We start from the raw sequence: 27334 nt of genomic DNA on the forward strand, positions 1-27334 counted from the left end.
AAGTAACTTGCAGGTCAGAATAGCAAGATCAGATTTGCTATCAAAAGTTTTACTATAACATGGTATTTTTACATCCTCTCTTTTTTTTTAAATATTTTTTTTATTTTGAGAGAGAGAACCTATGCAAGCCGGGGGGCGGGGGGCTGGGCAGAAGGAGGGGGAGTCTTAAACAGGCTCTGTGCTGAGCATGGAGCCAACTCGGGGCTCAATCTCACGACCCTGAGATCACAACCTGAGCCAAAACCAAGAGTCGGAGCTCAACTGAGAGCCACCCAGGTGCCCCACTTTTTTGTTTTTTTATATTTTATTTATTTATTTGAGAAAGAGAGAGAGAGAGAGCAAGCAGGAGCTGATGGGAGGAGCAGAGAGAGAGGGAGAAGTAGGCTCCCCACTGAGCAGGGAGCCAGAGGTGGGGCTCAATCCCAGGACCCTGGTGAGCTGAAAGCGGATGCTTAACCGACTGAGCTACCCAGGTCCCCCTAAACTCTTAAATTAGAAGCAAAGAGCCAAAATTATAGTACTATAGACAGTCTTTTGAAGAAGAGGAAATGAATTATTTGGCTATGACTATAATTTTTTTTCCATAGGTCTTCATTTCTTTACTCACTGATAATATTCCTACCTTTGTCCTTAAAGGGGGAGTGAAGTGTGACTTTCATTCCTGAAATAGTTCTAATCCTCAACTTGCTTTTCCTTAGCATTGTCTAATAAATGGTTCACAACTATGGCTGAGTATTCTTCAAGGAAAATATAATCTCGGTTCCACCTTATTAGCTAGCCAAGGAATTTCAAAAGCCACCTACTAAGCTAGGTTTTTCTAGATTTATACTGTAGGAATATTAAGAAAATTCATCTTAAAAATTTTAGTTACTAAAAAAACCTTTTTAATACTTCCAGGTATTTTTAGGTTCAAACTGCTTAATTCATCATCTTTCTCTGTGTATCCTTACAAAGGATTCTAAAGAAAGGGTAATGAAGGGAAATGTGGAGAGATCAGCAGTCTCTATAGACCAGAAGAACATGAAGTAGAACTCACTGATTTTGCACTCTATTATCCCAGTTCTGTTTTCTTAGACAAATTTGGGAAACAAATCATCCTCCCTGGAAAGCCTGCCTCCCTTTTATGAAAGTACTATTTGCTTTAGTGGGCTGAAGAGAAATAAAATCAAGTCATGATTACAAATTATTCATAGCATCAGGATTCTTAGACTCTTATCTTCTCAGAGTCCGAAAGCTGATAGGGATTATTTGGATATATGCAATGGTTCTTAGTTTGTGAATGTATTAACCTGGTCAAGGCAGAAGGTTTACTCTTATGGTTATATATGGTTAAAATAAGATTTTATTTCTTTGTTTTACTTCTTTTTTGACACATAATTTTAATATTTGTGTTTCAGACCTACAAATGAATTTAAGAAGAATCGGCCTATTCTATACTAGGAAGGTTATAATTAGTAAAAAGAATTAAGTTTGTATTCTATATTTCTTTATATGGCATTTGTCATTACCCTGGTCAAGTGGACAAGTATGCATATGTACCTACTATGAAGTAAATAATACATATAGTGCCAGCTTTATTTAAAGAACTAATTTGTGAGGTTTTGATTTAAAATGTTGCAGATATGTGAATATATGTTTTTTTTTTGTAGAGTAGTTTACTTATATGGGGAACAGATGTAGATAATGTAATATTTACATGATTTCTTTTTTTTCAGGTAACAGACTGGGTAGACCCATCGTTTGATGATTTTTCAGAGAATACAGGCATCTCTATTACTGCCACATCATTAGGTGTGAATAACTCAAGTCACAGAAGGAAAAATGTGCCTTCCAGATTAGAAAGTAGCAGATTTCAAGCTAGAAAAAGAGAAAAGCCATCTTCCTCAGAAAAGATTTATGGTCTAGAAAATTCAAAAGAGTATCTGTCTGAAAATGAACCATGGGTGGATAAATACAAGCCAGAAACTCAGGTACTAAAAAGGATGCAAACAAGTGCACATAATTTAACTTCAGGAAGGAGAGGAATGTATATTTTCAGATTATTACTCATAAAATATCTTTCTGAATGAATTAGAAAAAAAAAAGTAATTCCTAGTTTTTTTATGTTCCATGACTCAGCATTTCTCAAGTTATTCTGAAATTGTACCATTGGTTATTTGTCATAGATTTAATTTAATCCCAACATAGAATTTTATTTTTTTCTTAAATGTAATATCTCTCCCTGTTTATTTCCTTCCCAAAATGTATTTCAGGATTTTAAAAAATCATGTAATTCCAAACCTGCCCCATATTCTCATACAATGGTGTCAGTGTTAAGAACAGAATTTTTCAATATAAAAAATGAAGTGTAATAGCAAAGACTTTTTAATTCTTGTATCATGTTGTTTGCTAGTTTTTTCATTAAAAATGCTTAATTTAGATTAATGTGTGCTGCTGCACCAGAAATCCTTGAGTTAAAATGTTTTATTTTAAACTTGAAATTTTTAGCATGAACTTGCTGTGCATAAAAAGAAAATTGAAGAAGTTGAAACCTGGTTAAAAGCTAAAATCTTAGAAAGGCAACCAAAACAGGTAATTCAATAAGAAATGTGTTTTAAAATATGTAACATCAAATGATTCTCTGATTTACGGTTGGTTGTAAGAAGTTAAACTTTATTTATTTATTTATTTATTTTTAAAGATTTATTTATTTATTTTGAGAGAGTGAGAATGAGAGAGAGAGAGAGAGAGTACATGAGAGGGGGGAGGGTCAGAGGGAGAAGCAGGCTCCTCGCTGAGCAGGGAGCCCGATGCGGGACTCGATCCCGGGACTCCAGGCTCATGACCTGAGCCGAAGGCAGTCGCTTAACCGACTGAGCCACCCAGGCGCCCGTTAAACTTTTTTTAAAGATTTATTTATTTATTTGACAGAGAAAGAGAAAGTGCTCACAAGCAGGGGGAGCGGCAGGCAGAGGGAGAGGGAGAAGGAGCAGCAACCTTCCCACGGAGCAGGGAGCCTGTATGGGGATTGATCCTAGGATCCTGGGATTATGACCTGAGCCGAAGTCACATGTTTAATTGACTGAGCCACCCAGGCACCCAGAAGTTAAACTTTTATGATGACTTTGTTAGGTCCAGATCACCTACAATAAAAAAGTCTCTGATTTACTACTACAGACTTCGCTAAGAGACTCAGAGATTTTGAGTTTTCTCCTTTACTTGTACTTCTTTTCCCCACTTATGTCTCATCATCATCATAAAGCATAATAAACCAGTTAGGGTTCTAGTATATTTAGCACATCAGATTATCTCACGCTGAAGCAAGCAGGCAAATTACATATTAGTTTTTGTACTAAATACAGCCTAAAACAGTCATCATTCATTTTAAGGCAGATGTTTTTTGTTTCACTTCCTACTTCTGTAATTACTTTTAGCCTCCAAGCTAGAATATTCTTTCTCTCTCTTTTTAAACTTTATTTTGAGATTCTCTAAACATAAAGGAAAGTAGAATAATAAATGAATACTCTTATGCCTATCATATAACCATCATTTTCACTCTTAAATATTCAGTTATGAATATGTGACATTTCAGTCAGACTTCTGGAAACATCAGTAATAAAGCATTTTTCCTAACTAACTGTATATACTATTATTCTGTCTAAAAAAATTAATTCCTTTTTTTTTTAAGATTTTATTTATTTATTTGACAGAGAGAGACACAGCGAGAGAGGGAACACAAGCAGGGGGAGTGGGAGAGGGAGAAGCAGGCTTCTCATGGAGCAGGGAGCCCGATGCGGGGCTCGATCCCAGGACCCTGGGATCATGATCTGAGCAGAAGGCAGATGCTTAATGACTGAGCCACCCAGGCGCCCCACAGAATTAATTCCTTAATTTTATCTAATGCTCGTTTCATATTCACATTTCTCTATTTGTCTGCAAAATGTCATTTATGGTGGATTTGTTACAACCAGGATCTAATAAAGGACTACATGTTGCAATTGATTCTTACACCTCTTAGGTCTTTTAAAATCTAGAATGGTCCTCTTTTACCCTCTTTTTTTCTCTAAGACATTGACTTACTGAAGAGGCCAGACCAGGTGACATATAGAACTCTCACATTCTGGATTTGTCAGGTGGTTTCCTCTTCGTGATGATTAACTTGTTCTTCTACCTTGCATTTCCTGTGGCCTGGAAATTTGAATCAAGAGTTTGATTAGACTCAAGTTCAGCATTTTAGTAAGAATACTTTTTAGGTCAGGGGTGCCTGGGTGGCTCAGTTGTTAAGCGTCTGCCTTTGGCTCAGGTCATGATCCCAGTGTCCTGGGATCAAGCCCCGCATCGGGCTCGCTGTTCTGCAGGAAGCCTGCTTCTCCCTCTCCCACTCACCCTGCTTGTGTTCCCTCTCTTACTGTGTCTCTCTCTGTCAAATAAATAAAATCTTTTTTTTAAAAAAAGAATACTTTTTAGGTCATGGTGTATGTTTTATATTACACCATATCAGAAAATATATTTGGTTCTTCTGCTGTCTTTCATGTTACGTTTGATCACTAAGTTAAGGAAATATAATCAAAAATCTTTTTTTTAAGATTCTATTCATTTATTAGAGAGAGAGAGCATGAGTTGGGGGCGGAGAGAGGGAGAAGCAAGCTCCCTGCTGAGTAGGGAACCCACCAACTAGGGGCTAAATCCTAGGACCCTAGGATCATGACCTCAGCCAAAGGCAGACACTTAACTGACTGAGCCACTCAGGCGCCCCAATAATAGAAATTTTCCCTTGCAACTGCAACATAATCTATGGGCATAGAGATAATTTCACAATGTTAAATGTCTAGATCCCCAGCAGTCTTTCACATAAATGCTTTAGTGTCTATTTTCAGCCCTTGCCTAAATCAGTTATTTTGTTAAAATTGTGAAATGGTGATGATTTTTTTTTTTTTTAAGATTTATTGGGACGTCTGGGTGGCTCAGTTGGTTAGGGGTTGTGGGATCAGGGTTCCTGGGATCGAGTCCCACATCAGGCTCCTTGCTCAGCGGGGAGTCGGCTTCTCCCTCTGCCTGCTGCTCCCCCTGCTTGTGCGCGCTCTCTCCTCTTTCTTAGACAAATAGATAAAATCTTTAAAAAAATAAAAGGTTCTTCCCTCTAAGAAGTTAGACTCTCACCAATCATAATATTCTTTATTATACAAAAGTTCAATGATAACAGTAATTATAAGACATTCACAATTTTTGAGGCGCGCCTGGGTGGCTCAGTCATTAAGCGTCTGCCTTCGGCTCAGGTCATGATCCCAGGGTCCTGGGATCGAGGCCCGCATTGGGCTCCCTGCTCGGCGGAAAGCCTGCTTCTCCCTCTCCCATTCCCCCTGCTTGTGTTCCCTCTCTCACTGTGTCTCTCTGTCAAATAAATAAAATCTTAAAAAAAAAAATTTGATAACTTGTAGATTTTTCTATGGGCAAGCTAAAATTATTTTTTCTTAAATTTATTGTAAGTACTTAAAATATACACTGACTTTAATTTTTCAGGGCAACATCTTCAAAATATGGTAAAACTGTTATATTGTGATGGAAATGTAATGTACAGCATAGGGGATATGGTCAGTAATATTGCAGTAACTTTGTATGGTGACAGATGATAATTAGACTTATAATTTTGTAAGACATAAAAATATCAAATCGAAAAAATATGTACATGTGAAACTATTAGGATGCCAAATGCCATTTATACTTCAATTTGATAAAAAAGAAAATTATTATAATGTAAATGATGGGAATATTAACAGAGGTCTTCGTGTTTTAGTTTTCTGATAGAGTATCTCCCACTTTTCTTGTTGGAAGCAAAACTTTTGCTATGTACCTCTACTCACTGTGTCAAAAAACAATACACTTGACTCTATTGTATAAGAAACGTACATGGGTGCCCATGCTTGATCTTCCTTTTCTTTTTTTAAAAGTAATCTGCTTGGAAGTAGTCAGTTCTCATTATTTATATTAGGTATGTCCTGTAAAGTTACTAGAAACAATAAGCAAATAATGAGTCATAGTTCCTAAGACAAATAAGGAGTTAGATTCCTGCAAAACGGTCTTCCTGTGGTCACATTTACATTAACTCCTCAATATATAACCTTGTTTTCTATTTGTTTTTGTTCACAGACACCATATTTCATATTGTTATTGAATCATTAAAGTCATGGCTGATATCACTATAACTCATGCACTCATACATTTTAAAAAGTGGGACTGGTTGTCTTCTGGGGCCACGTAGAAGGCCCTTATTTATATTAGTAAAGGTAAACAGTTGAGCAAGGATTATAGCCCACCAGGAAATGTAGGAAATCATCTTCCCCTGATATTTTTTTTAGCTTTAACTTTTTTATTAAGCTTTAACTTTTTTATCAGATTTATTATACGAGGAGATAATTATTGTGACCTGCAACCTATAGTCTCTCTTTGGAGTTCTGTCCCTGGAAAATATGTTTCTTAATACACATCTCTTAAAGATTCTGATATCCTAACTAATGTCTTCCCATAAGAATATTATACTTGTTCACTATTAAAGCATATAATCCAAAGAGGTCTGTATTAAGATTGAATTTTGAGTTGAGGTAACCTCTAAAAATACTTGTTTCAGACATTACCTCCTTAATCTAGCTGAAGTTTAGGTGTTTTGACTACTAAGTAGTCCTTGGGAGAGACATAATGCGAGAATTGAAGAACTATCAGAAGTTATGCTTAAAGTTTAGGAAATAAGATTATCCTCTTTTTATCTAAAGATGGTATAATCCAGCTAACATCAGTGTAAAATTTAGTCAGCTTATACCAGATATTTAATAAATATATATAGAAGTAATTTATATTTGAAAGAAAATTCAAACATAATATTCTAGCATTCTGGTGATTTTGATTTTTGATTAATGTTTGTATTTGGTTTTAGGGTGGATCTATTTTATTAATAACAGGTCCTCCTGGATGTGGAAAAACAACAACTATAAAAATACTATCAAAGGAGCATGGTATTCAAGTACAAGAGTGGATTAATCCAATTTTACCAGACTTCCAAAAAGATGATTTCAAGGAAATACTTAATCCTGGTAAGATTTGCTATGAAGGTAGTGGAAATAGTAGGAAAAGTCTATGTGTGTTTAAAGGAGGTTTGAAATGAACTCCCCATCTATATTCTTGAGATGCCTAAGATCCTTTTGGGTATATGTTATTGTGAGAAAATATATATCGTCACTCCTATGCTAGATTGGCACCTGCCCACTATCAAAAGCTTCACAAAATGAGAGTAGCAATCAGATTAAACCATATGAGACCATTTTCTTTCATACTTCCCGGTTTCAGACAGGTATTTTCAGGAGAAGAGGGGAAGCTTGCTTCTAGTAGAGGAGAATGGAATTCTTTGAGGATTAAGTCTGACTAATTGAGTCATCATCAACACACTCATTTGGAGTATTTTCATTGTAGAGGCAAAGATATGAATGTTTGGGGCACCTGGGTGGCTCAGTTGTTAAACGTCTGCCTTTGGCTCAGGTCATGATCCCAGGGTCCTGCGATCGAGCCCCGCATTGGGCTCCCTGCTCGGCAGGAAGCCTCCTTCTCCCTCTCCCACTCCCCCCTGTTTGTGTTCCCTCTCTTGCTGTCTCTCTCTGTCAAATAAATAAAATCTTTAAAAAAAAAAAAGATATAAATGTTTTTACCAGTTGTGTGACTATTACATTGACAGCTGTGTTCTAAAGTCAGTTAATTCCATATTAACATTCATTGTTACAGAAAATTCATTTTGGTCCGTGATGACTCTTATCTTTTGAAATGAATATCCTATTTTATTTATTCATTTATTTATTATTTTAAAGATTTTATTTATTTATTTGACAGAGAGATAGAGAGAAAGAGCACAAGTAGGCAGAGAGGCAGGCAGAGGGAGAGGGAGAGAGAAGCAGGTTCTCTGCTGAGCAGGGAGCCCGATGCGGGGCTCGATCCCAGGACCCCGGGATCATGACCCGAGCCGAAGGCAGACGCGTAACCAACTGAGCCACCCAGGCGCCCCAAATATCCTATTTTAAATTTGTACAGTTTTTGGGCCCCTGGGTGGCTCAGTTGGTTACGCGACTGCCTTCAGCTTGGGTCGTGATCCCGTTGTCCTGGGATCAAGTCCCACATTGGGCTTGTGGCTCGGCGGGGAGCCTGCTTCTCCCTCTGACCCTCTCCCCTATCATGCTGTTTCTCTCTCGCTCACTGTCTAATAAATAAATAAATAAATAAAATCTTGAAAAAAAAATTTGTACGGTTTTGCCTAAATAGAAAAAATCTACAATGTTGTAAGCTCCTTCAGGTATATCCAAATATATTCAGTAATGTATATGTGTGTGTTATATATGTATGTGTAATTTTGATATATACATAATTTGTTGAAAGTAAAAGCGTTAAATATGTTTTCTTTCAGAATCCAGCTTCCATGTGTTTCCCTACCAGTCTCAGATAGCAGTTTTTAAAGAGTTTCTACTAAGAGCAACAAAGTATAACAAACTACAAATGCTTGGAGATGATTTAAGAACTGATAAGAGGATAATTCTGGTTGAAGTATGGACAAATTTTGAGATCCTGGTGTAACTGTTGAGTAAATAATTGCAAGATATATCTTATTGATAGTGCCATTAACTCTTTCCGTAGTATTCATAGTGATAAAACGTAATGTAAAAGCTCATGATAGCAGAAACCTCAGGTCTTTTTCCGGAAACTTGAAAAGAGTAGCTATGGGTTAATGAAATTTAAAATTTTAATGCCTTCAGTATAGAAAAGCAAAAGAAATAATTTGGAAAATTATGTCTTAGTGAAAATACTGTGACTAGTAGGGATCATAAGAAATTTGATTGAAAATTGGGTTTCCGGGGCGCCTGGGTGGCTCAGTCGTTAAGTGTCTGCCTTCGGCTCAGGTCATGATCCCAGGGCCCTGGGATCGAGCCCCGCATTGGGCTCCCTGCTCCGCGGGAAGCCCGCTTCTCCCTCTCCCACTCCCTCTGCTCGAGTTCCCTCTCTGGCTGTGTCTCTGTCTGTCAAATGAATAAATAAAATCTTAAAAAAAAAAAAAAAGAAAGAAAATTGGGTTTCCCATTGATAGATTTTATTGTTTGGACATCCACTTTTTCACGTTTTCCTTAATTTCTGTAAGAGTTTTAGTTGCAATATATTGAATAGGTAACATTTTTTCCCTAATATGGTAAATATGATTCTTGTATAAATTTATACAATAATAAAACAATAATATTTATCATTTTTCAATAGGATTTACCTAACCAGTTTTATCGAAATTCTCATACATTACATGAAATTCTCAGGTGAGTTTCAGTGAAGTTTTCTCAAACTTTGAATTAAATGGCAGTAACTTACATTTCAACAGTGCTATACTCTCTTCTAGGAAATATGTGCACACTGGTCGATGTCCTCTAATATTTATAATTTCTGACAGTCTCAGTGGAGATAATAATCAAAGGTTACTGTTTCCCAAAGAAATTCAGGAAGAGTGTGCTATAGCAAACATTAGGTAAGAATGAAATTTCTGCTCGTAATGCTCACATACATGTTATATTTATAAGTTGATCATCTAACCACTATCTTTCTTTATAAAACTTTTAACAGTTTTAACCCTGTGGCACCAACAATTATGATGAAATTTCTTAATCGAATAGTGACAATGGAAGCTAACAAGGTAAGTCTCTTAAGAACTGATTAATTTGAATCTTACATTGTAATTTTAGAAAGCCACACTTGTGGAGTTAGAAACACATATTATTTCACTTTTTAGAGTTAAAATATTTGTTTACATTTGTCAGGCCTATCATTCTAGAAAATGCAGGAAACACTGATTTTAAAAATCCCTAACCTTTCTCAATTTTTTTTTTAAGATTTTATTTATTTATTTGACAGAGACACAGCGAGAGAGGGAACACAAGCAAGGGGAGTGGGAGAGGGAGAAGCAGGCTCCCTGCGGGGCTCGATCCCAGGACCCTGAGATCTTGACCTGAGCCGAAGGCAGTCACTTAACGACTGAGCCACCCAGGCACCCCAAACCTTTCTCTCTTATTAAACCTAGCTTTCTCTTTCACATTGAAGTAAATTTCCATTTGCTTGGATTAGTGCTATAAATTGTGTCTACTATCAAGAAACTGTTTCCTGGCATGTAGGTACATTAGTCATCAACAGTCCAATTCTACTTTTGTCCTGTTGTCAATTTTTTTTAATTTAATAGTATGTTTATTGTAAAAAACATCAGAATTTACTATCTTAACCATTTATTATCTGACGTTATGAAGATACACTTGACACATAATATTATTTAAGTTTAATAAGTTAAAGGTGTATAGCACACTGATTTAATATACTTACGTATTGCAGAATGATTACCACTGTAGTACACAACACCTCCATCACTTCATGTAATTACCATTTCTTTTTTGGGGCGAGAACATTTAAGATCTACTCAGCAGCTTTCAAATAGTTATACAGTATTATCAACTGTACCATTTTAACCATTTTTAAGTGTACAGTAGTGTTATGTATATTAACATCTTTGTAAAACAGCTGTCATTTTTTTTCAAAGATTTTATTTATTTATTTGTCAGAGAGAGAGACAGAAGCAGGCAGAGGGAGAAGCAGGCTCCCCACTGAGCAAGGAGCCGGATGAGGAACTCAGTCCCAGGACCCTGGGATCATGACCTGAGCTGAAGGCAGATGCTTAACTGACTGAGCCACCCAGGCATCCCAGCTGTCTTTTTTTTTTTTTTTTAAGATTTTATTTATTTATTTGACAGAGAGAGAGAGAGATAGCGAGAGCAGGAACACAAGCAGGGGGAGTGGGAGAAGGAAAAGCAGGCTTCCCACTGAGCACGGAGCCCGATGCGGGGCTCGATCTCAGGACCCTGGGATCATGACCTGAGCCGAAGGCAGACGCTTAACGACTGAGCCACCCAGGCACCCCCCAGCTGTCATTTTTAATACATCATTTTTTTTTCTATCTTTCAAATCCAACATGATGTTAAAATAAATTGATGGAACTTCTCCCAGCAGCATGGTTCTAGGGGGCCCTACTGCTACAGATCAACTAGATCTTGCATGAAACAAGGGTTTTTTTTTTTTGCATCACTTGGATCATAGTAACGGGAAATCTCCAAGCGAGAGTTTGCTTTTGAGGATTAAACAAAATTACGTAGAGCACTTAGTGGAATAAATAAAAACTTAATAGTGAAAAATTAGAAAGAAACTGAATCCAGTAATAGAGGAAGCAGTTATTACGGTGAGGTATCATGTAATTGGTTAGTGTTTTTAGAATATTTAGTGACATGAAATACAATTTAATGTCAATTATAAATAACAAGATGCAGGGGCGCCTGGCTGGCTCATTCGGAAGAGTGTGGAACTCTTATCGCAGGGTTGTGACCTTGTTCTGTGTAGACATTACTTTAAATAAATAAATAAGTGAAGTTACAATGCTGACAATAGAAATTCTATCTTCAACCCTTGGTATATGTCAGGCACTATGCAAAGTATTTTTACATTCCTGATCTTATTAAATCTCACCACAACCATACAAAATTGGTACATAATCCCTATTTTACACATAAGGAAACAGCTTTTGGGGGGAAATAACTTGCATAATATCCCACAACTATTAAGTATTAGATGGGTTTGAAGTTTCATTCTCACTCCATTTCACTGTACTAAAAAAAGCCAATTTTCAATAACAGTAGAATGCAAATATATATTTGAACCTATACATACTAGAAGAAAGTACATAAAAATGCTGAGTGTGATTGGTTCTGGATGATGGGATTACTTGTGATTTTTTTTTTTTTGATGTCTTTAAAAAAAAGAAACAAACTACGTTCTGTACCAGGAGCATAACTACAAATTACAGCTTTTAAATATTTATTAAACAAACATTGAGCATTAATAAAAATAATTAACATCATAGCATCTTAACACATTAACTCAAATTTTTTTTTAAAACTAAGTAGTTAAATTGCAAATGGCATTCACTTTAGCAAGTTGTGTCGGAATAGTAAAAAGAGATACTGTGACTTACTTTGTTACGAAGTTAACATGCTGTACCTTAAATAGTGGACCTGTAAGAATGTTAGAACTAGTATACCTTTTTCTTTTTTTTAAGATTTTTTAATATTTAAATAACCTCTACACCCACCATGGGGCTCGAACTTAAAACCCGAAGATCAAGAGTCACATGCTCTACTGACTGAGTCAGCCACATGCCCCTAGAACTAGTATACTTTTGATATTATTGTTGATACTGTTACATCGCAGGAGCAACAACCAGCACACTAGTCAAGTCTTTCAAGCTTTTATAAAATCAAATGTTAAGATACTGTCTGGGGTCTCCAAGGATGATAATGATGGTAGAGGAAAATCAAAAGAACATTTTAATCTCTGGCATTCTGTAGCTCAGTTAATTATTTAAGAAAGAGTGTTGACATCTTAAGTGATCTAGTTAAAAGAAAGTATGGTGAGTATCTTAGCTTTAGGCTTTTTTGAGTTTAAATAGATGTTTTTCTGTTTTTACAAGAAAAAAGATCTTTATTCTTTTTAATATCATTAAGTATGTAAAGTGTGATCATACATTTCAGCCACATTTGTGTGTTCAAAGTGATTAACATCCATGATATTTCCTTCAGCTACCAAGGGTCGTAATTTCAAATTACATTTCCTGGGGCACCTGGGTGGCTCAGTCAGTTAAGCGTCTGCCTTCAGCTCAGGTCATGATTTCAGGGTCCTGGGATCAAGCCCTGTGTCAGGCTCCCTTTTCATTGAAGAGTCTGCTTCTCCCTCTGCCCCTCCCCCACTCATGCTCTCTTTCTTACACTATCTCTCTCTCAAATAAATGGATGAAATCTTTAAAAAAAAAATTACATTTCCTTTTTGGCAAGTAACCCACACTAGAATTTTTCAAAAAACAAATACTCTTCTTGAAACAATTTTAAATTAAATAAATGTATTCACAATAAAAATGAAGTTTATCTGGAAGCGAAAATTCACAGATATGAGCAAGAAAATTTTGTAAAAGAATAATGAAGAGAAACTTGCTATCTATGTATTGAAACATAATGTAAAACTATATTACAAGCTGTGTATTCTTGACACAGTAACAGACAAAAGGAAGGATTCAATAGGACAGCACAGAAATAGATCAGTATGTGTAAATGGCAATTTTCTGTATAATGGAAATAGCATTTTACATCACTGGGGAAAGAGGAGACTATTATAATTAATAAATGGTATTTGCACAATTGGATATCCATATGGAAAAACATAGGGTTGCATCTTTATACTATGCACAAAAATAATTTCTAGGGGCGCCTAGGTGGCTCAGTCGGTTAAGCCTCTGACTCTTGATTTTGGCTCAGGTCATTATCTCAGGGTCCTTAGATGAGCCCTGCATTGGGCTGTGCACTCAGTGCTTGAGAATCTTTCCCTCTGCCCCCTCTCCCCTTGCGCATGCACTTTCTCTCCCTAAAATAAATAATCTTTAGAAAAATAATAATTTCTAGGTAGATTAAAGATCTTATTGAAAAAAACCAAAATGACAATAGTATTTTTTTTAAGATTTTATTTACTTGAGAGAGAATGAGCAGTAGGGAGGGACAGAGGGGAAGAGAGGGAAAAGCAGACTCCCTGCTGAGCAGGAAGCCTGACCTGGGGCTCGAGCCCAGGACCTGGAAATCATGACCTGAGCAGAAGGCAGATGCTTAATCTACTGGGCCACCCAGGTGCCCCAAAATGAGAATAGTATTAAGAAAAAGTACTGACTTTGGTTTGAAGGAAAGTATTCCTAAGTAAGAAACAAAAGCCCTAAAAACATTGGATTTATTTCAAAATGAAAAGCTTAGGAAATGATAGAAGGCATGGTAAGCTAAGTCAAAAGACAAGCATGAGAATGGAAGAAAATATTTGCAAGTTATGTACAAAGTATTAACACATGAATATATAAAAATGTGCCTACCTAAAAAGGCTAAAAACAGGGGTGCCTGGGTGGCTCAGTTGGTTAAATGTCTGCCTTTGCCTGAGTTCATAGTCCCAGGACCGAGCTTCACCTTGGGATCCCTGCTCAGCAGGGAGTGTGCTTATCCCTCTGCCCCTCAGCCCGCTTGTGCTTTCTCTCTCGCAAAAATAAATAAAATTAAAAATAAATAAATAAATAAAAATTCTAAGAACAGAGAAGCCAATACACGGAGTAATACAAATGGCTAGTAAACATGAGAGGTGTTTGGCCCTACTAGTAATCAAAGAAAATTAATACTTAAACCAGACACCATGGGGTGCGTGGGTGGTTCAGTCATTAAGCATCTGCCTTCAGCTCAGGTCATGATCCCAGGGTCCTGGGATCGAGCCCCACATTGGGGTCCCTGCTCGGCGGGAAGCCTGCTTCTCCCTTTCCCACTCCCCTTGCTTGTGTTCCCTCTCTCGCTGTCTTGCTCTGTCAAAAAATAAAATCTTTAAAAATAAATAAAATAAATAAACCAGACACCATTTTTCACATATCAGTTTGCAAAAGTTTTAAGAGATCAATAAACAAGATTGCCAAAGATAAAGAAAAAATGGGCACTCTCACATACCACTGGTAGAAAAAATGAAATTAGGGGTGCCTGGGTGGCTCAGTTGTTAAGTGTCTGCCTTCGGCTCAGGTCATGATCTCAGGGTCCTAGGATCGAGCCCCGCATCAGGCTCCCTGCTTGGCGGGAAGCCTGCTTCTCCCTCTCCCACTCCCCCTGCTTGTGTTCCCTCTCTTGCTGTGTCTCTCTCTGTCAAATAAAATCTTAAAAAAAAAAAAGAAAAGAAAGAAAAAATTAAATTAGTAATTGTTAGAGACACTTTGGAGGGAATTTTCCTTCCACAGAAATATATATATCTTTTTTAAAGATTTATTTATCTATTAGAGAACGGGTGCATGTGTGCACAAGCAGGGGGCGGGCAGAGGGAGAGAATCTCAAGCAGACTCCCCATTGAGTTGGAGCCCACTGCAGGACTCAATCCCAGGACCCTGAGATCATGACCTGGATTCAACTTAAGTCATGTCAGTAAACCATTAGGAGTTTCTTAAGGTGGAGTGGGATAGATAAATTTTTCTGGTCTTATACTTGAACTGACAAGGGAGTGGTAATTCATATATATATATGGATATATATTATAGTAAGAACTTCAAAATATAACAGTCCAAGTAAATAAGTAAAATTATTTTATACTCTTGAATTTATCTTAAGCTATGATAAATCATTGACTTTCCTGAGCAGATTGGCGTTTAACATGGAAGCTTTTTAGCATCTTTAAAAGATTCTAATGTACTTTTTCATTTAGTTTAGAGAGTGGGGGAGTGTTTTTTTGGTTTCAGAAACTAGTTTTTTAAACTTCAATATTTTTCATTTTAGAATGGAGGAAATATTATTGTCCCTGATAAAAGTTCTCTAGAGTTGCTCTGTCAAGGATGTTCTGGTGATATCAGAAGTGCAATAAACAGCCTCCAGTTTTCTTCTTCAAAAGGTAACTGTGAAAAATAAATTCTTACTGCATTGTGTAGGAGACTTTCTCTTAATTGTTCATGAGTCTAAATCAAACTAAACATTTTAACTTACTGTTATATATCTCCATCTACTGTTCTTTTTGAGACTGTTCTATAAAATCATGTATGTACACGTACATACACACACCTCTGTGAATATGTCATTGTATTTATCTGTGTACCTGAGACAAAACCAGATTGATTTATGTGGTTTGCTACTTTACTTTTTAAAGTTAATTTGGTTGAGACTTCCTGGGTGAAAATCCTGGCTCTGCCATTTACTGGTGAATAATCTTGCAAATGACAATCATTTTGTGCCTGCATATCCTCACCTTTTATATGAGAACCTCTCTTACAGACTTGTGTGAAAAGTGAGTTAATACTTGTAGAGTATTTATTCCAGTGCTTGATATATATTAAGGAGTCAATAAATGGTAAGCTATTAATGAATTTTAATTCATTAATGGATGGCTGTATTGGTTAAGCATCTGACTCCTGATTTCAGCTCATGTCATGATCTCAGGGTTGTGAGATCAAGCCCCACATGGGGTTCCATACTGGGCATGGAACCTGCTTGAGGTTCTCCTGTCCCTCTCCCACCTGAGTGCATGTGCATGTGTTCTATCTCCAAAATAAAGTATTTTAAAAATACATCGTATTTTGCTTATGTAGTTTACTTCTGTATTTATTTTTAATTTATATATGATACATTTAAAATAAATTGATTTACCTTTATTGTAAAAAAAGGTGCAGTGTCATGCTATATTAAAAGAGCACAGGGGCGCCTTAGTGGCTTAGTCAGTTAAGCATCTGACTCTTGATCTTCGCTCAGGTCTTAATCTCAGGGTCCTGAGTTCAAGCCCTGTGTTGGGCTCCACGTTGGGCATGGAGCCTACTTAAACACAAGGGCAAGTGGTGCCTAGGTGGCTCAGTAGGTTGAGTGACTGACTCCTGATTTTGGCTCAGGTCATGATCTCCTGGGTCATGGATGGAGCCCCATGTGGGGGCTTCATGCTCAGCAGGGAGTCTGCTTGAAGGTTCTCTCCCTCTGCACCTCCCCCTACTCGTGTGCTTGCACACTTGTTCTCGCTCTCAAATAAATAAATCTTTAAAAAAATAGAGAGAGCACATGGTTTCTTGTACACGGTTCTCATCAGAAAACATTTAACAAGCACCTTACTTGATGTTTCACATTGAGAAATTGACCTTGAAAAATTAAAAGCCATCTTTGGAGTTCTTAAAATCCACCTGCAATCCTAGCATCTACCTACAAATATAACCTATTCATTTAGTTTGTATCTTTGTTTTTCAAAATAACTGTAGAGAAGAGTAAATAAGCACCGTAATACAACCAAAACCAGAATTCTGCTTATTCCTATAGAAACATAAATGTAAATGGTGCTTAGGTTCATTACTGGAATTATGGGTTGGGAAGACTGAAGTAGGCCAGTTTGCAATCCTGTCATTTATAACATTATTACTCTGAGCTCAGTAATTTTAAAGGGAAGAAAATATTTTTTGAGTGGGTCAGGAACTGTATTAGTAAGCATATATTGTTTCATTTAATTCTTGACCAGCTTAATGAGATAAACAATAATAAGAATCAAACCCAGATTCTATGTTCTTTTTGCTCTTCCAGACCACTTTTCTTAAGTGATGCATTCTGAGTTTTGAACAGTAGATTTACCAGTGAAATTTCACCACGGATATATTCATAAATTAAAGACTGCCCAAATCAGTAGAGAGGTAATACAGAATAGTTGTTGAACATGCGCTATAGAACTGTACTGCCTGGATTCAAATCACTTACTAGCTGATGACCTTGAGGCAGTTACTTAATCTCTTTTTATCTCCTATTGTTAATGTGTGTAATAATAGTTCTCACCTAATCAAGTTATTTTGAGGATTTAATTGGCTAATACATATCATGCACCAAGAACAGTACCTTGCACAAGCAGTACCATGAGAATTCAAAATGATAGGCCTATATTAGAGAATGTGTTTATGGGTGAAAATTTGAAATCTGTGTCATAAGGTACTTTTAGATGATGTTTTATTCCATTTTAATAGTGTAGCAACCCAAAGACGACTGAGTTCACATATTTTGTAATTACGGTTTATTAGAAAAAATATATTTTAATTTGACTATTTAGTGTAACTTACATAAAACATCAGTTTTATTTTTCATCTTTTAATTTTATTTTCAATATTGTCTCTTGGGTGTATATTATTTAGGGGAAAATCGTTTATGGCCAAGGAAGAAAGGAATGTCTTCAATAAAATCAGATGCTGCGCTGTCAAAATCAAAACAAAGGAAGAAAACTGATATGGTTTTTGAAAGCCAAGAGGTCCAAGCTATTGGTGGCAAAGATGTTTCTCTTTTTCTTTTCAGAGCTCTGGGGAAAATATTATATTGTAAAAGTAAGAAAATCTGATATGTTTTTTAAAAAAAATCTGTTAGGTATTAGTCTTACAACTGAAATTAAATACCAGTTTTTGAAAATGTTACATATTTCGCATCTAGGGCTAGGTCTGATACTGTTTGGCAAGGCCTAAGACATAGCCAGTAAGTGTATGTAGATAGAGTATTTTTGGACAATGGACAGGACTAAATATAAAAACTACTGTAGACTATATCCATGTCTGTAATCTTATTTAAAAGTATAGTTTGCTGCAAGTAAGACATCAGTTTCTCTAGAATTTTAGTGGCAGGTGTTGTAGCCCAAAGCCCTCTTAGGCCTGAACTCTGGACACCAGGACCCTAGGCAAATTGCCAGGTAGCTTCAGGCTTCTTTGGAACTCCTTACATTTCTCTTTACTACCTGCCCTCTCCCCAGCCAGAGATGTTCTGTTTCCCTCTTCTTTCTTTAATGCCTGCTTCCCCTCAGTCCTTTCACCCGGATCACTGATCTCTAAGCTCCCAGATTGTTTTTCCTTTCAAAAAAATCCCAGACTTCTGTTTTTCATGTAGAAAACATCAGTTCTTAGTCTGCTGATCCTGAAGGAAGAGAATTAAGATGGGGGGGGGGGGAGCATCTGACATGCCTTTATATAGATTGAAACAATTCTTACCAAATTTTGAAGGAAACTATTGCTGTAGTTTGGAACTGTTTTATCTGTTATAGCACAAAGTAAATCATCATAATGGACCATTGAGAAAAGTTCTATGTGTCGTGTCCTCAGTTTCCTCTCAGATAGTTTTTCAAACCTCTTGTAAAATAGCTGCTTCAGTGGATCACAAACAGTATGTGGACAGACATTTGTTGAAGCTTCATGCTTATCACACCTCTTATTATCTGAGACTATTTTCTGATTGCCAAAAACCGAGCTGTTTTAAACAGCTGTTTTTATCATCCTATAAAACTCTTAAGTGCCTCCCGTACTTATTTTCGATCTTCTTATCTTCCTTGCCTCTTTGTCTTCTGTTGTTTCTCTATTGCTGCTTCATTGTCTTCTCACTGCAGGCATCCTTCTTGTTTTAGGCTAATATCTCTCAGTTTCTTCTTTCCAGATGGTTGAAAATTTGGGATTTCTAAATGGAAACCTTCCTGCCACCTGAACAAAATGAAACAGGGACACTTAAGTGGAAGTGAAGGCGCACCTCTGCCCTTGGGTCTCTTACCTCTGAACCTCAGTGGCTATTCCCACTGATTCTTTTCCTTCTATTTTTTGTTTGCCTTCTCAACATTCATTTATAACTTCTTGCATCAAGGAACAGGGTTCCTGTTGTCTCATGCAGAAAGCAGCCTCATCCTACATAGTAAAGAAAATAGTAAAGATTTTTATATCGAGAATGAGGATCAAAAGAAGAAAGCAATGCAGAGCTGAAAAGGTGAAATGCTGCAGAGTGCTTTGCGAGTTGGAATATTTTATTTCTAGAAAAACCATAATCCAGACATCAGAATTCTAATTTGATTTCTTAAGAATAGTGATAATGAGACAACTCACTATATATACAGCAGCAAGGCACTGTAATAGTGAGGCAACTCACATAAGCCTCCACTTACTTTTTTTTATTTTTAACATCTTGCTTAGTATGTTTGGTATTATGTGCCTAAAGTGTTGAAAAAACCTTCAAATGAGTGGTTCTATGTAACTGTAGGTGGTGGTATTTTTAATAATTCCAGAAATTTTTTTATAGGAGCATCTTTAACAGAATTAGATTCCCCTCGGTTGCCTTCTCATTTATCAGAGTATGAGCGGGATACCTTACTTGTTCAACCTGAGGTAAAGTCTTTAATAACATTTAGTGCTTTTTATGGGATATATATTATTTACATTTATGGATGTATACATTTAACCACTGCATTTTTGCCTAAATTCTATGTGTTTGCTTCTTTTTATAGGAAGTCGTAGAAATGTCACACATGCCAGGAGAGTTATTTAATTTATATCTTCACCAAAACTACATAGATTTCTTCGTGGAAGTAGATGATCTTGTGAGAGCCAGTGACTTTCTGAGTTTTGCAGATACCCTCAGTGGTGACTGGAATGTAAGACCATTTGACTGTATTTGTTTATGAATGTTTCCTCAGAATTGAGAAAGTTTACTTTTATTCCTCATTTGACATCTTACATAACTTTTTTTAAAAATATTTTATTTATTTATTTTTGAGAGAGAGAGCATGAGCGGGGGAGAGGGGCAGAGGGAGAAGCAAACTCCCCACTGAGCAGAAAACCCGATGCAGGACTAGATCCCAGGACCCCAGGATCATGACCTGAGCCAAAGGCAGACGCTTAACTGACTGAGCCACCCAGGGGCCCCTTATGTAACTCTTAATAACAATAATAAAATTAATAAAATTAATAAAATTAATTCATCCAATCCAGTGTTTGTATTGACAGTGGTTAATCTTACTTTTTTGGTGATAATACTTGTTTTTTCTAAAGTTATTTTCTGATTATGAAATTAATATGTATATTCAGAAATTTTGGCAACCATTGAAAAGTAGAAGAGGAAGAAATGTGCTTTTTATACTTTCTTTTACTTTTTAAATAAATTTTTTTACAAATTTGAAATTATTCAGTATAAAATTTATATTTTTCCATAACATTCTAACACTGCTCTGACCAATGTAATAGCCACTAGCCACATACGACTATTTACATTATGTTAAATTAAACTTAATTTAAAAATCAGGGGCGCCTGGGTGGCTCAGTCAGTTAAGTGTCTGCCTTTGGCTCAGGTCATGATCTCAGGGTCCCTGCATCGGGTTCCTTGCTCAGTGGGGAGTCTGCTTCTTCCTCTTCCTGTACTGTTTCCCCCACTTTCCTCTCTAGCCCTCTCTGTCTCTATCAAATAAATACAATCTTTAAAAATAAATAAATAAACAAGTCAATAAAATTCAGTTCCGCGGACAGACTAGCCACATTTCCAGCATTTGATGGCTACATGTGGCTAGTAACTACTGCGTTGAACAGTTTGTTAAATAACAGAACATTCCTGTTACAGAAAGTTCTTTTGCACAACACTGTTTTGATATGTTAATGTTTCTGTATTATAAATATTGAAATAGCATTAATAATTAAAATTAGGAAAGATACAATAAAAAACATGTATGATATGGTTTCTGTGTTATATTTAGTTTCACTATTCAGTTGCATTTGCTTAATTTTTCTTATATTCTTTTTTATTTTGAAATTTTCTAACCTATAGACAAGTTGAAAGAACAGTATGATGAATGCCTGTATACCCTTAGCTTTTCTGTACCACTTTTTCATATTTTGCCACATTTGCTTAACCTCTATGTGTTTACACACTCATTTTGGCCCAATAATTGGAAAGTAATAGCAGGTACCACATCACTTAATACTTAAGCATGCATAAGGACATTGCCCTATTACAACCACATAGCGTTTATCACACTTAAGGAAACTAGCATTAATTCAGTAACATCCTTATTCTGATTTCCTCAGCTGTCTCAAAAATTTGTATTTTAAGGGGCATCTGGGTGGTTCAGTCGTTAATAAGCATCTGCCTTCGGCTCAGGTCATGATCCTGGGGTCCTGGGATTGAGCCCCACATCAGGCTCCCTGCTCAGCAGGAAGCTTGCCTCTCCCTCTCGCACTCCCCCTGCTTGTGTTGCCCGTCTTGCTATCTCTGTCAAATAAATAAATAAAATATTTTTTTAAAAATGTATTTTAAGGGGAACCTAGATGGCTCAGTCGGTAAAGCATGCAACTCTTGATCTCAGGGTTGTAAGTTTGAGCCCCACATGCAGATATTACTCAAAAATAAAATCTTAACTTAATCTTAGCCAAAAGGCTAAGAAGCAATTAAAAATTAAGTCTTTTAAAAAAAAACGTATTTTAAGTTGTTTTCACCACCCGCATCCAAGATCCATTCAGAGTTCACACATACTGGTTAATTGTGTCTCAGTTGAATTTGATTTAGGTAATTTTTTAGCATATTATTTTCAGGGCTTTGGTAATATTGGAAAAAGTGAACATACATTAGGGATGCCTGGGTGGCTTGATTGGTTGAGCAACTCTTGGTTTCAGCTAGGGTTGTGATCTCATGGTTCATGGGATAGAGCCCTGCATTCACCCCATACTCGGCAGAGTCTGTTTGAAGATTCTCTCCCTCCGCCACTCCCCTGCCTCGCACATGTGCACACTCTCTCTAAAATCAGTAAATCTTAAAAAAAAAAAAAAAAGTGAACATACATTAAGTAAATCTGATTAGTGGTTTTTTGGTGTCAGCAGTACCAATAGCATTGCATTGTAAATCTCTTATTTTCCTTATTTTACATTTTGTCTCCTTTTTAGACACGCTCTTTACTCACGCAATATAGTACATCCATAGCTACAAGAGGTGTGATGCATTCCAACAAAGCCCGAGGATTTGCTCATTGCCAAGGAGGAGGATCAAGTTTTCGACCCTTGCACAAACCCCAGTGGTTTCTCATAAATAAAAAGGTAAAAAAAGAATTGTATACTTTTAATAGGTAAACTTTATGGTATATGAATTATATCTCAATAAAGCTGTTATTTTTTTATGTTTTAAAAAAGTGTTTTATTATAGTAAGAAATAGTTGCTAACACCCACAATTTTCTTAGAATTATAGTAAGACATAAAAAGGACTCTTAAATGCCTCATTATTTTTAAGGAAAATACTCAAAATTTGAAAACACATATCATATTTATTAGATAATTATTGAATTCACAGTATCAATTATAATTATCTTTTAGTTTTAATTAAAAATAGGGGCACCTGGCTGGCTCAGTTGGAAGAGCATGTGACTCTCGATCTCAGGGTCATGAGTTCAAGCCCCACATTGGGTATAGAGATTACTTTTTTTTTTTTAAAGATTTTATTTATTTGAGAGAGAGAGCAAGAGAACACAATCGGGGAACAGTAGAGGGAGAGGGAGAAGCAGGCTCCCCACCAAGCAGGGAGCCTGATGCGGGGCTCGATCCCGGGACCCTGAGATCATGACCTGGGCTGAAGGCAGATGCTTAACCATCTGAGCCATCCAGCTGCCCCTAGAGATTACTTTAAAAAAAGCGGGGGGGAATAAATCCTTGACTTGCTTCTAACCATCTGGACACGTTATTTTACCTAATGTGCACTTAGTTTCCACAGCTTTAAATGTAGAGGATTGGATTAGAAGTCAAAAATAGATGGCCCCCCCATGTTGAATACTGCACACAAAAAGATTTTTTTTCATGAATTTCCAGTCTTTTAAAAAATGAGTATGATAACTAAAATTCATATATGGATTTCTGGCTCAGAATTCCTGGACTCTTCCGAAAAGAATGCAAAGTAAGGCAGCACTGGCCTATATTTTTACATGGCAGCAATCTGATCAAGCCAAGTAGCATCTGCCCCTTGAAGATGGGAGTGGTGGGTACTATTTTCCCCAGCTTTCTCACTGCACTGATTTATATCCCCGCCTGTCTCCTACAGCATCTGAATTTGTGGTCTCCGGACTACATTATCTCTAAGATGTCTTCCAGTTCGTAAATCATATGGCTAAATATGAGCCTGTAATTCATTACTTAAGACATTTTTCCCAACAGATTTCTTGGACAATTTCATGACTTTTAACCAATTTATGTCCCTTATTGACTTGCTTTGCTCTTTATAGCATGAAAATTGATTTTGCCTTATAGTTACATACAGATTATCTCTGTAAAACTGTAAGCTCCTTGAAGGCAGATTGTGCTTCTCTCCTCCTCAGCCTAGCATTGTACCCATGTTAACTGAAGAATATAAATCTTTTTACTGAGAAACAATATCCTCACATAATTTATGATTATGCTCATAAACAAAATTCCTTTCATTTTTAAGTTTTTTTTTTCTTTCTACCTTAAGTCTCTTAAAAAATTTTTATTGCTGGGACGCCTGGGTGGTTCAATCTGTTAAGCATCTGCCTTCAGCTCAGGTCATGATCCCAGGGTCCTGGGATCGAGTCCCACATTGGTCTCCTGCTCTGCGGGGAGCCTGCTTCTCCCTCTGCCTCTGCCTCTCTCTCTGTCTCTCTGTCTCTGATGACTAAATAAATAAAATTTTTAAAAATATATTCTTATTGCTATTATGTCAAATATGAAATAGTTTTATAGGTAAAATGCTTCATTAGGTAAGGCTAGGACACTTATAAAAAACTAATTAGATAAACTGAAAAGTATGTGGTATGTAAACACAATTTGTGATATAGTAAACTTAGTTTGTCTAGGGATACATCTCCATATTTTTTTACTTTAGTTTTCATTTCATCTTTTTTTTTTTTTCTGTACAGTATCGGGAAAATTGCTTGGCAGCAAAAGCACTTTTTTCTGACTTCTGCTTACCAGCTTTATGCCTCCAAACTCAGCTGTTGCCATACCTTGCCTTGCTAACCATTCCAATGAGAAATCCAGGTAATAACATGGGTTTTTAGTTATCCCAAGAAGTAGTGTTTTATAACTTTATCTTTCTGTAGGTCAACTCATTGCTATATTCTAGTGAGCTAAGTTTTTTTCCCTTTATTTTTTGATCCAGAATATGTGTTTTTTATTTAAAAAGGAATAAAGCAATACAGAAGTATATAAAGTAAAAATAAAAGTTCCCTATAACCATGGGTAATTCCTTTTGAAAGGTTGGTGTAAATTCTTCCAGACTTTTTTCTGTGCGTATACGAATATTAGGCATATGTTTTAATTGGCATATGGCACTTACCATGGATAGCACTCCATATTTTATAAATAAGTACTAAATCAGCTCCGGAGGTTGGAAAGTCCAAAATCAAGATACAAGCAGATCCAGCTATTTTATATTCTCAAATGGCAGAGAGCAGAGCAAAGAGAGAGCTCTCTCTGATGTCCCTTTTATAAATATCAGAAATCCAGGATCATTTTATACTTCAGGAGGCCTGGTTCCTTAGAGTGGAAATAGTATTTAGAATTTAGGATCTGGGGGCGCCTCGCTGGCTTAGTCGATAGAGCATGTGACTCTTGATCTAGGGGTTGTGAGTTCAATCTCCATGTTGGGCGTAGAGCCTACTTAAAAAAAAAAAAAGAATTTAGGATCTGGATACTAGGTATGGTCCTTGCTACTGGAGTATCATTGTGTCTAGACTGGAGTATCATTGTGTCTGTTTCAGTGGAACAGAGCTAGGAAGTGTGTGTGTGTGTGTGTGTGTGTGTGTGTGTGTGTGTGTGTGTGTGTGTGTGTGTGTGTGTGTGTGTAAACCATGAGTTCAGGAAGTGTGTGTGTGTGTGTGTGTGTGTGTGTGTGTGTGTGTGTGTGTGTGTGTGTGTAAACCATGAGTTCAAACCAATACATTGAATTTCAGCCTAACACCACAGAGTTTATTCTAACCTTTCCCAGTTTAGTATCTAGTACTGATTTAGACTACTTACATTGAAATTATCTGGAGAATCATTTATCCACTAGTTAAAAATTCAGATTATAGGATCACAAACTCAGTTTTCCATATCAAAAAGCTGTTTTTTTTTAAAATCCTGATTCTGTTCTGTAGTGGATCCTTAAAAAGGTAAGTATCCAAGAGCTCTCATAGTGTTGGTTTACAAACTTTGAAGGGTTCATAAAATTCAGTCAAAAATAAGATGTTTTGGGGGCGCCTGGCTGGCTCAGTTGTTAGAGCATGCAACTCTTTTTTTTTTTTTCAGTATTTATTTGAGAGAGAGCACATGCCAGAGGGGCAGGGCGGGGGTGGGGGGAGAAGAGGGGAAGAGGTAGCAGAGTCTTAAGCAGTCTCAGCGCTTAGCATGGAGCCCTTAGGCTCCATCCCACAGCCCTGAGACCATGACCTGAGCTGAAACCAGGAGTTGAGCGCTCAACCCACTGTGCAACCCAGGCGCCCCAAGAACATGCAACTCTTGATCTTGGGGTGGGAGTTCAAGCCCCAACATTGGGTGTGAAGTCTACTTAAAAAAAAGATGTTTTGGTTTTTCTTACCATTTTTCCCCTATTTCTTTATTTACTATGTCATTTTAGACATTATTTATTTTTTACTTCTTTCTCTTTGTTTTTTATTGTGGTCCTCTGTGTTTGTTGGAATGCTTAAAGGTATCCCACATACCTCTGATAGCTTTGTTTATTTCTCTTTCATTTTCTCCCTATTCTTTGATTACACAATATTTATCAGTCTTGTTCAGGTTGACTTATTCTTTCTTCTGCCAGTTCAGATCTACTGTTGAGCCCCTGTAGTGAGTCACTGTTCTGGGTGAGTGCTCAAGTGGAGGTAGCCTCTGATCATCATGGCTGGGCCCCTCACAGCACGGGCCCTTAGCTCTATGAATGAACTTGGGCGAGGGCCATTGCAGTTCAAGGAGGAGGCAGTATTCTCAGCCTGCTGCGCTACTAGGATAGAGCTTCCATGGTTTGGATTGGAGAAAGGGAGTCCTGAATTCTTGGCCGGCCACAGGAAGGAGGGAGTCCTATGGGTCCTTGGCTGCACCCACCTGGCGTGAAATCTCCTTAAAGCTGAGGAAGCAAAGGAGTGAGTCCTGGTTCAAATGCCACAGACTCTTGCAGTTAGATTTTCCTGAATAAATGTTTCTTCAGAATATAAAAATTTATCAACTTAAACCATGTGTAAGTATGTAGTTCAGTGGTGATAAGCATATTGACCTTGTATAACCAATCCCTAGAACTTTGTCATCTTGCAAAATTGAAACTACACATGTTAAACACTACCTCCCACTCCCTGCCCACCACCTATCTTCTGTCCCTGAATTTGATTACTCTAGGTACCTGACATAGTGGACTCATACAGTGTTTGTCCTTTTGTAATTGACTTATTTCACACAGCATGTCATCAAAGTGTATCTATATTATAGCATGTATTGGGAGGCCTAAGTGACTCAGTTGGTTAAACGTCTGACTCTTGGTTTTGGCTCAGGTCATGATCTCAGCATCGTGAGATTGAGCCCCACTTGGGGCTCCGCACTGTGTGTGGAGCCTGCTTAAGATTCTCTCGCGCCCTCTCCTTCTGCCCCTTCCTCTGCCCCAAATAAAATAAATATATATAATATTATATATATATATCAGAATTTCCTTTTTAAGGCTGAATAACATCACATTGTGTGTATATACCACATTTTGTTTATCCATTCATCTGCCGACGGACACATAAGTTGCTTCCACCTTTTGGCTATTGTGAACAATGCTGTTACGAACATCGGTGTACAAATTACTCTTTAAAAAAGACCATGCTGTCAGTTCTTTTGGGTATATACCCAGAAGTGGAATTGCTAGGTCATATAGTAATTCTGTCTTTAATTTTTTAAGGAGTTGCTTTACCATTTTCCAAAGCAGTTACACGTTTTACATTTCCACCAGCAATTCC

General features: G+C 36.9%; 1 protein-coding gene across 6 annotated transcripts in view; it reads left to right on the forward strand.

Annotated features, from left to right (window-relative positions):
* The window catches only part of RAD17 (RAD17 checkpoint clamp loader component), a 33428-nt gene that overhangs the window by 2692 nt on the left and 3402 nt on the right, over window positions 1-27334 (forward strand). For 5 of the 6 annotated variants that reach the window (XM_027605642.2, XM_027605641.2, XM_027605643.1 and 2 more), the window contains 13 exons: window positions 1716-1970; window positions 2488-2571; window positions 6908-7064; window positions 8420-8556; window positions 9259-9311; window positions 9392-9517; window positions 9613-9682; window positions 15408-15519; window positions 17774-17959; window positions 19680-19765; window positions 19885-20031; window positions 22307-22456; window positions 24281-24401. In XM_027605642.2, the coding sequence (XP_027461443.1) occupies window positions 1716-1970; window positions 2488-2571; window positions 6908-7064; window positions 8420-8556; window positions 9259-9311; window positions 9392-9517; window positions 9613-9682; window positions 15408-15519; window positions 17774-17959; window positions 19680-19765; window positions 19885-20031; window positions 22307-22456; window positions 24281-24401 (1684 nt within the window). The remainder of the gene's footprint in view (window positions 1-1715; window positions 1971-2487; window positions 2572-6907; window positions 7065-8419; window positions 8557-9258; window positions 9312-9391; window positions 9518-9612; window positions 9683-15407; window positions 15520-17773; window positions 17960-19679; window positions 19766-19884; window positions 20032-22306; window positions 22457-24280; window positions 24402-27334) is intronic. The other variant, XM_027605644.2, reaches the window with a different exon arrangement.

This window comes from Zalophus californianus, chromosome 5, assembly GCF_009762305.2.
Source record: "Zalophus californianus isolate mZalCal1 chromosome 5, mZalCal1.pri.v2, whole genome shotgun sequence".
Taxonomy (NCBI): Eukaryota; Metazoa; Chordata; class Mammalia; order Carnivora; family Otariidae; genus Zalophus; species Zalophus californianus.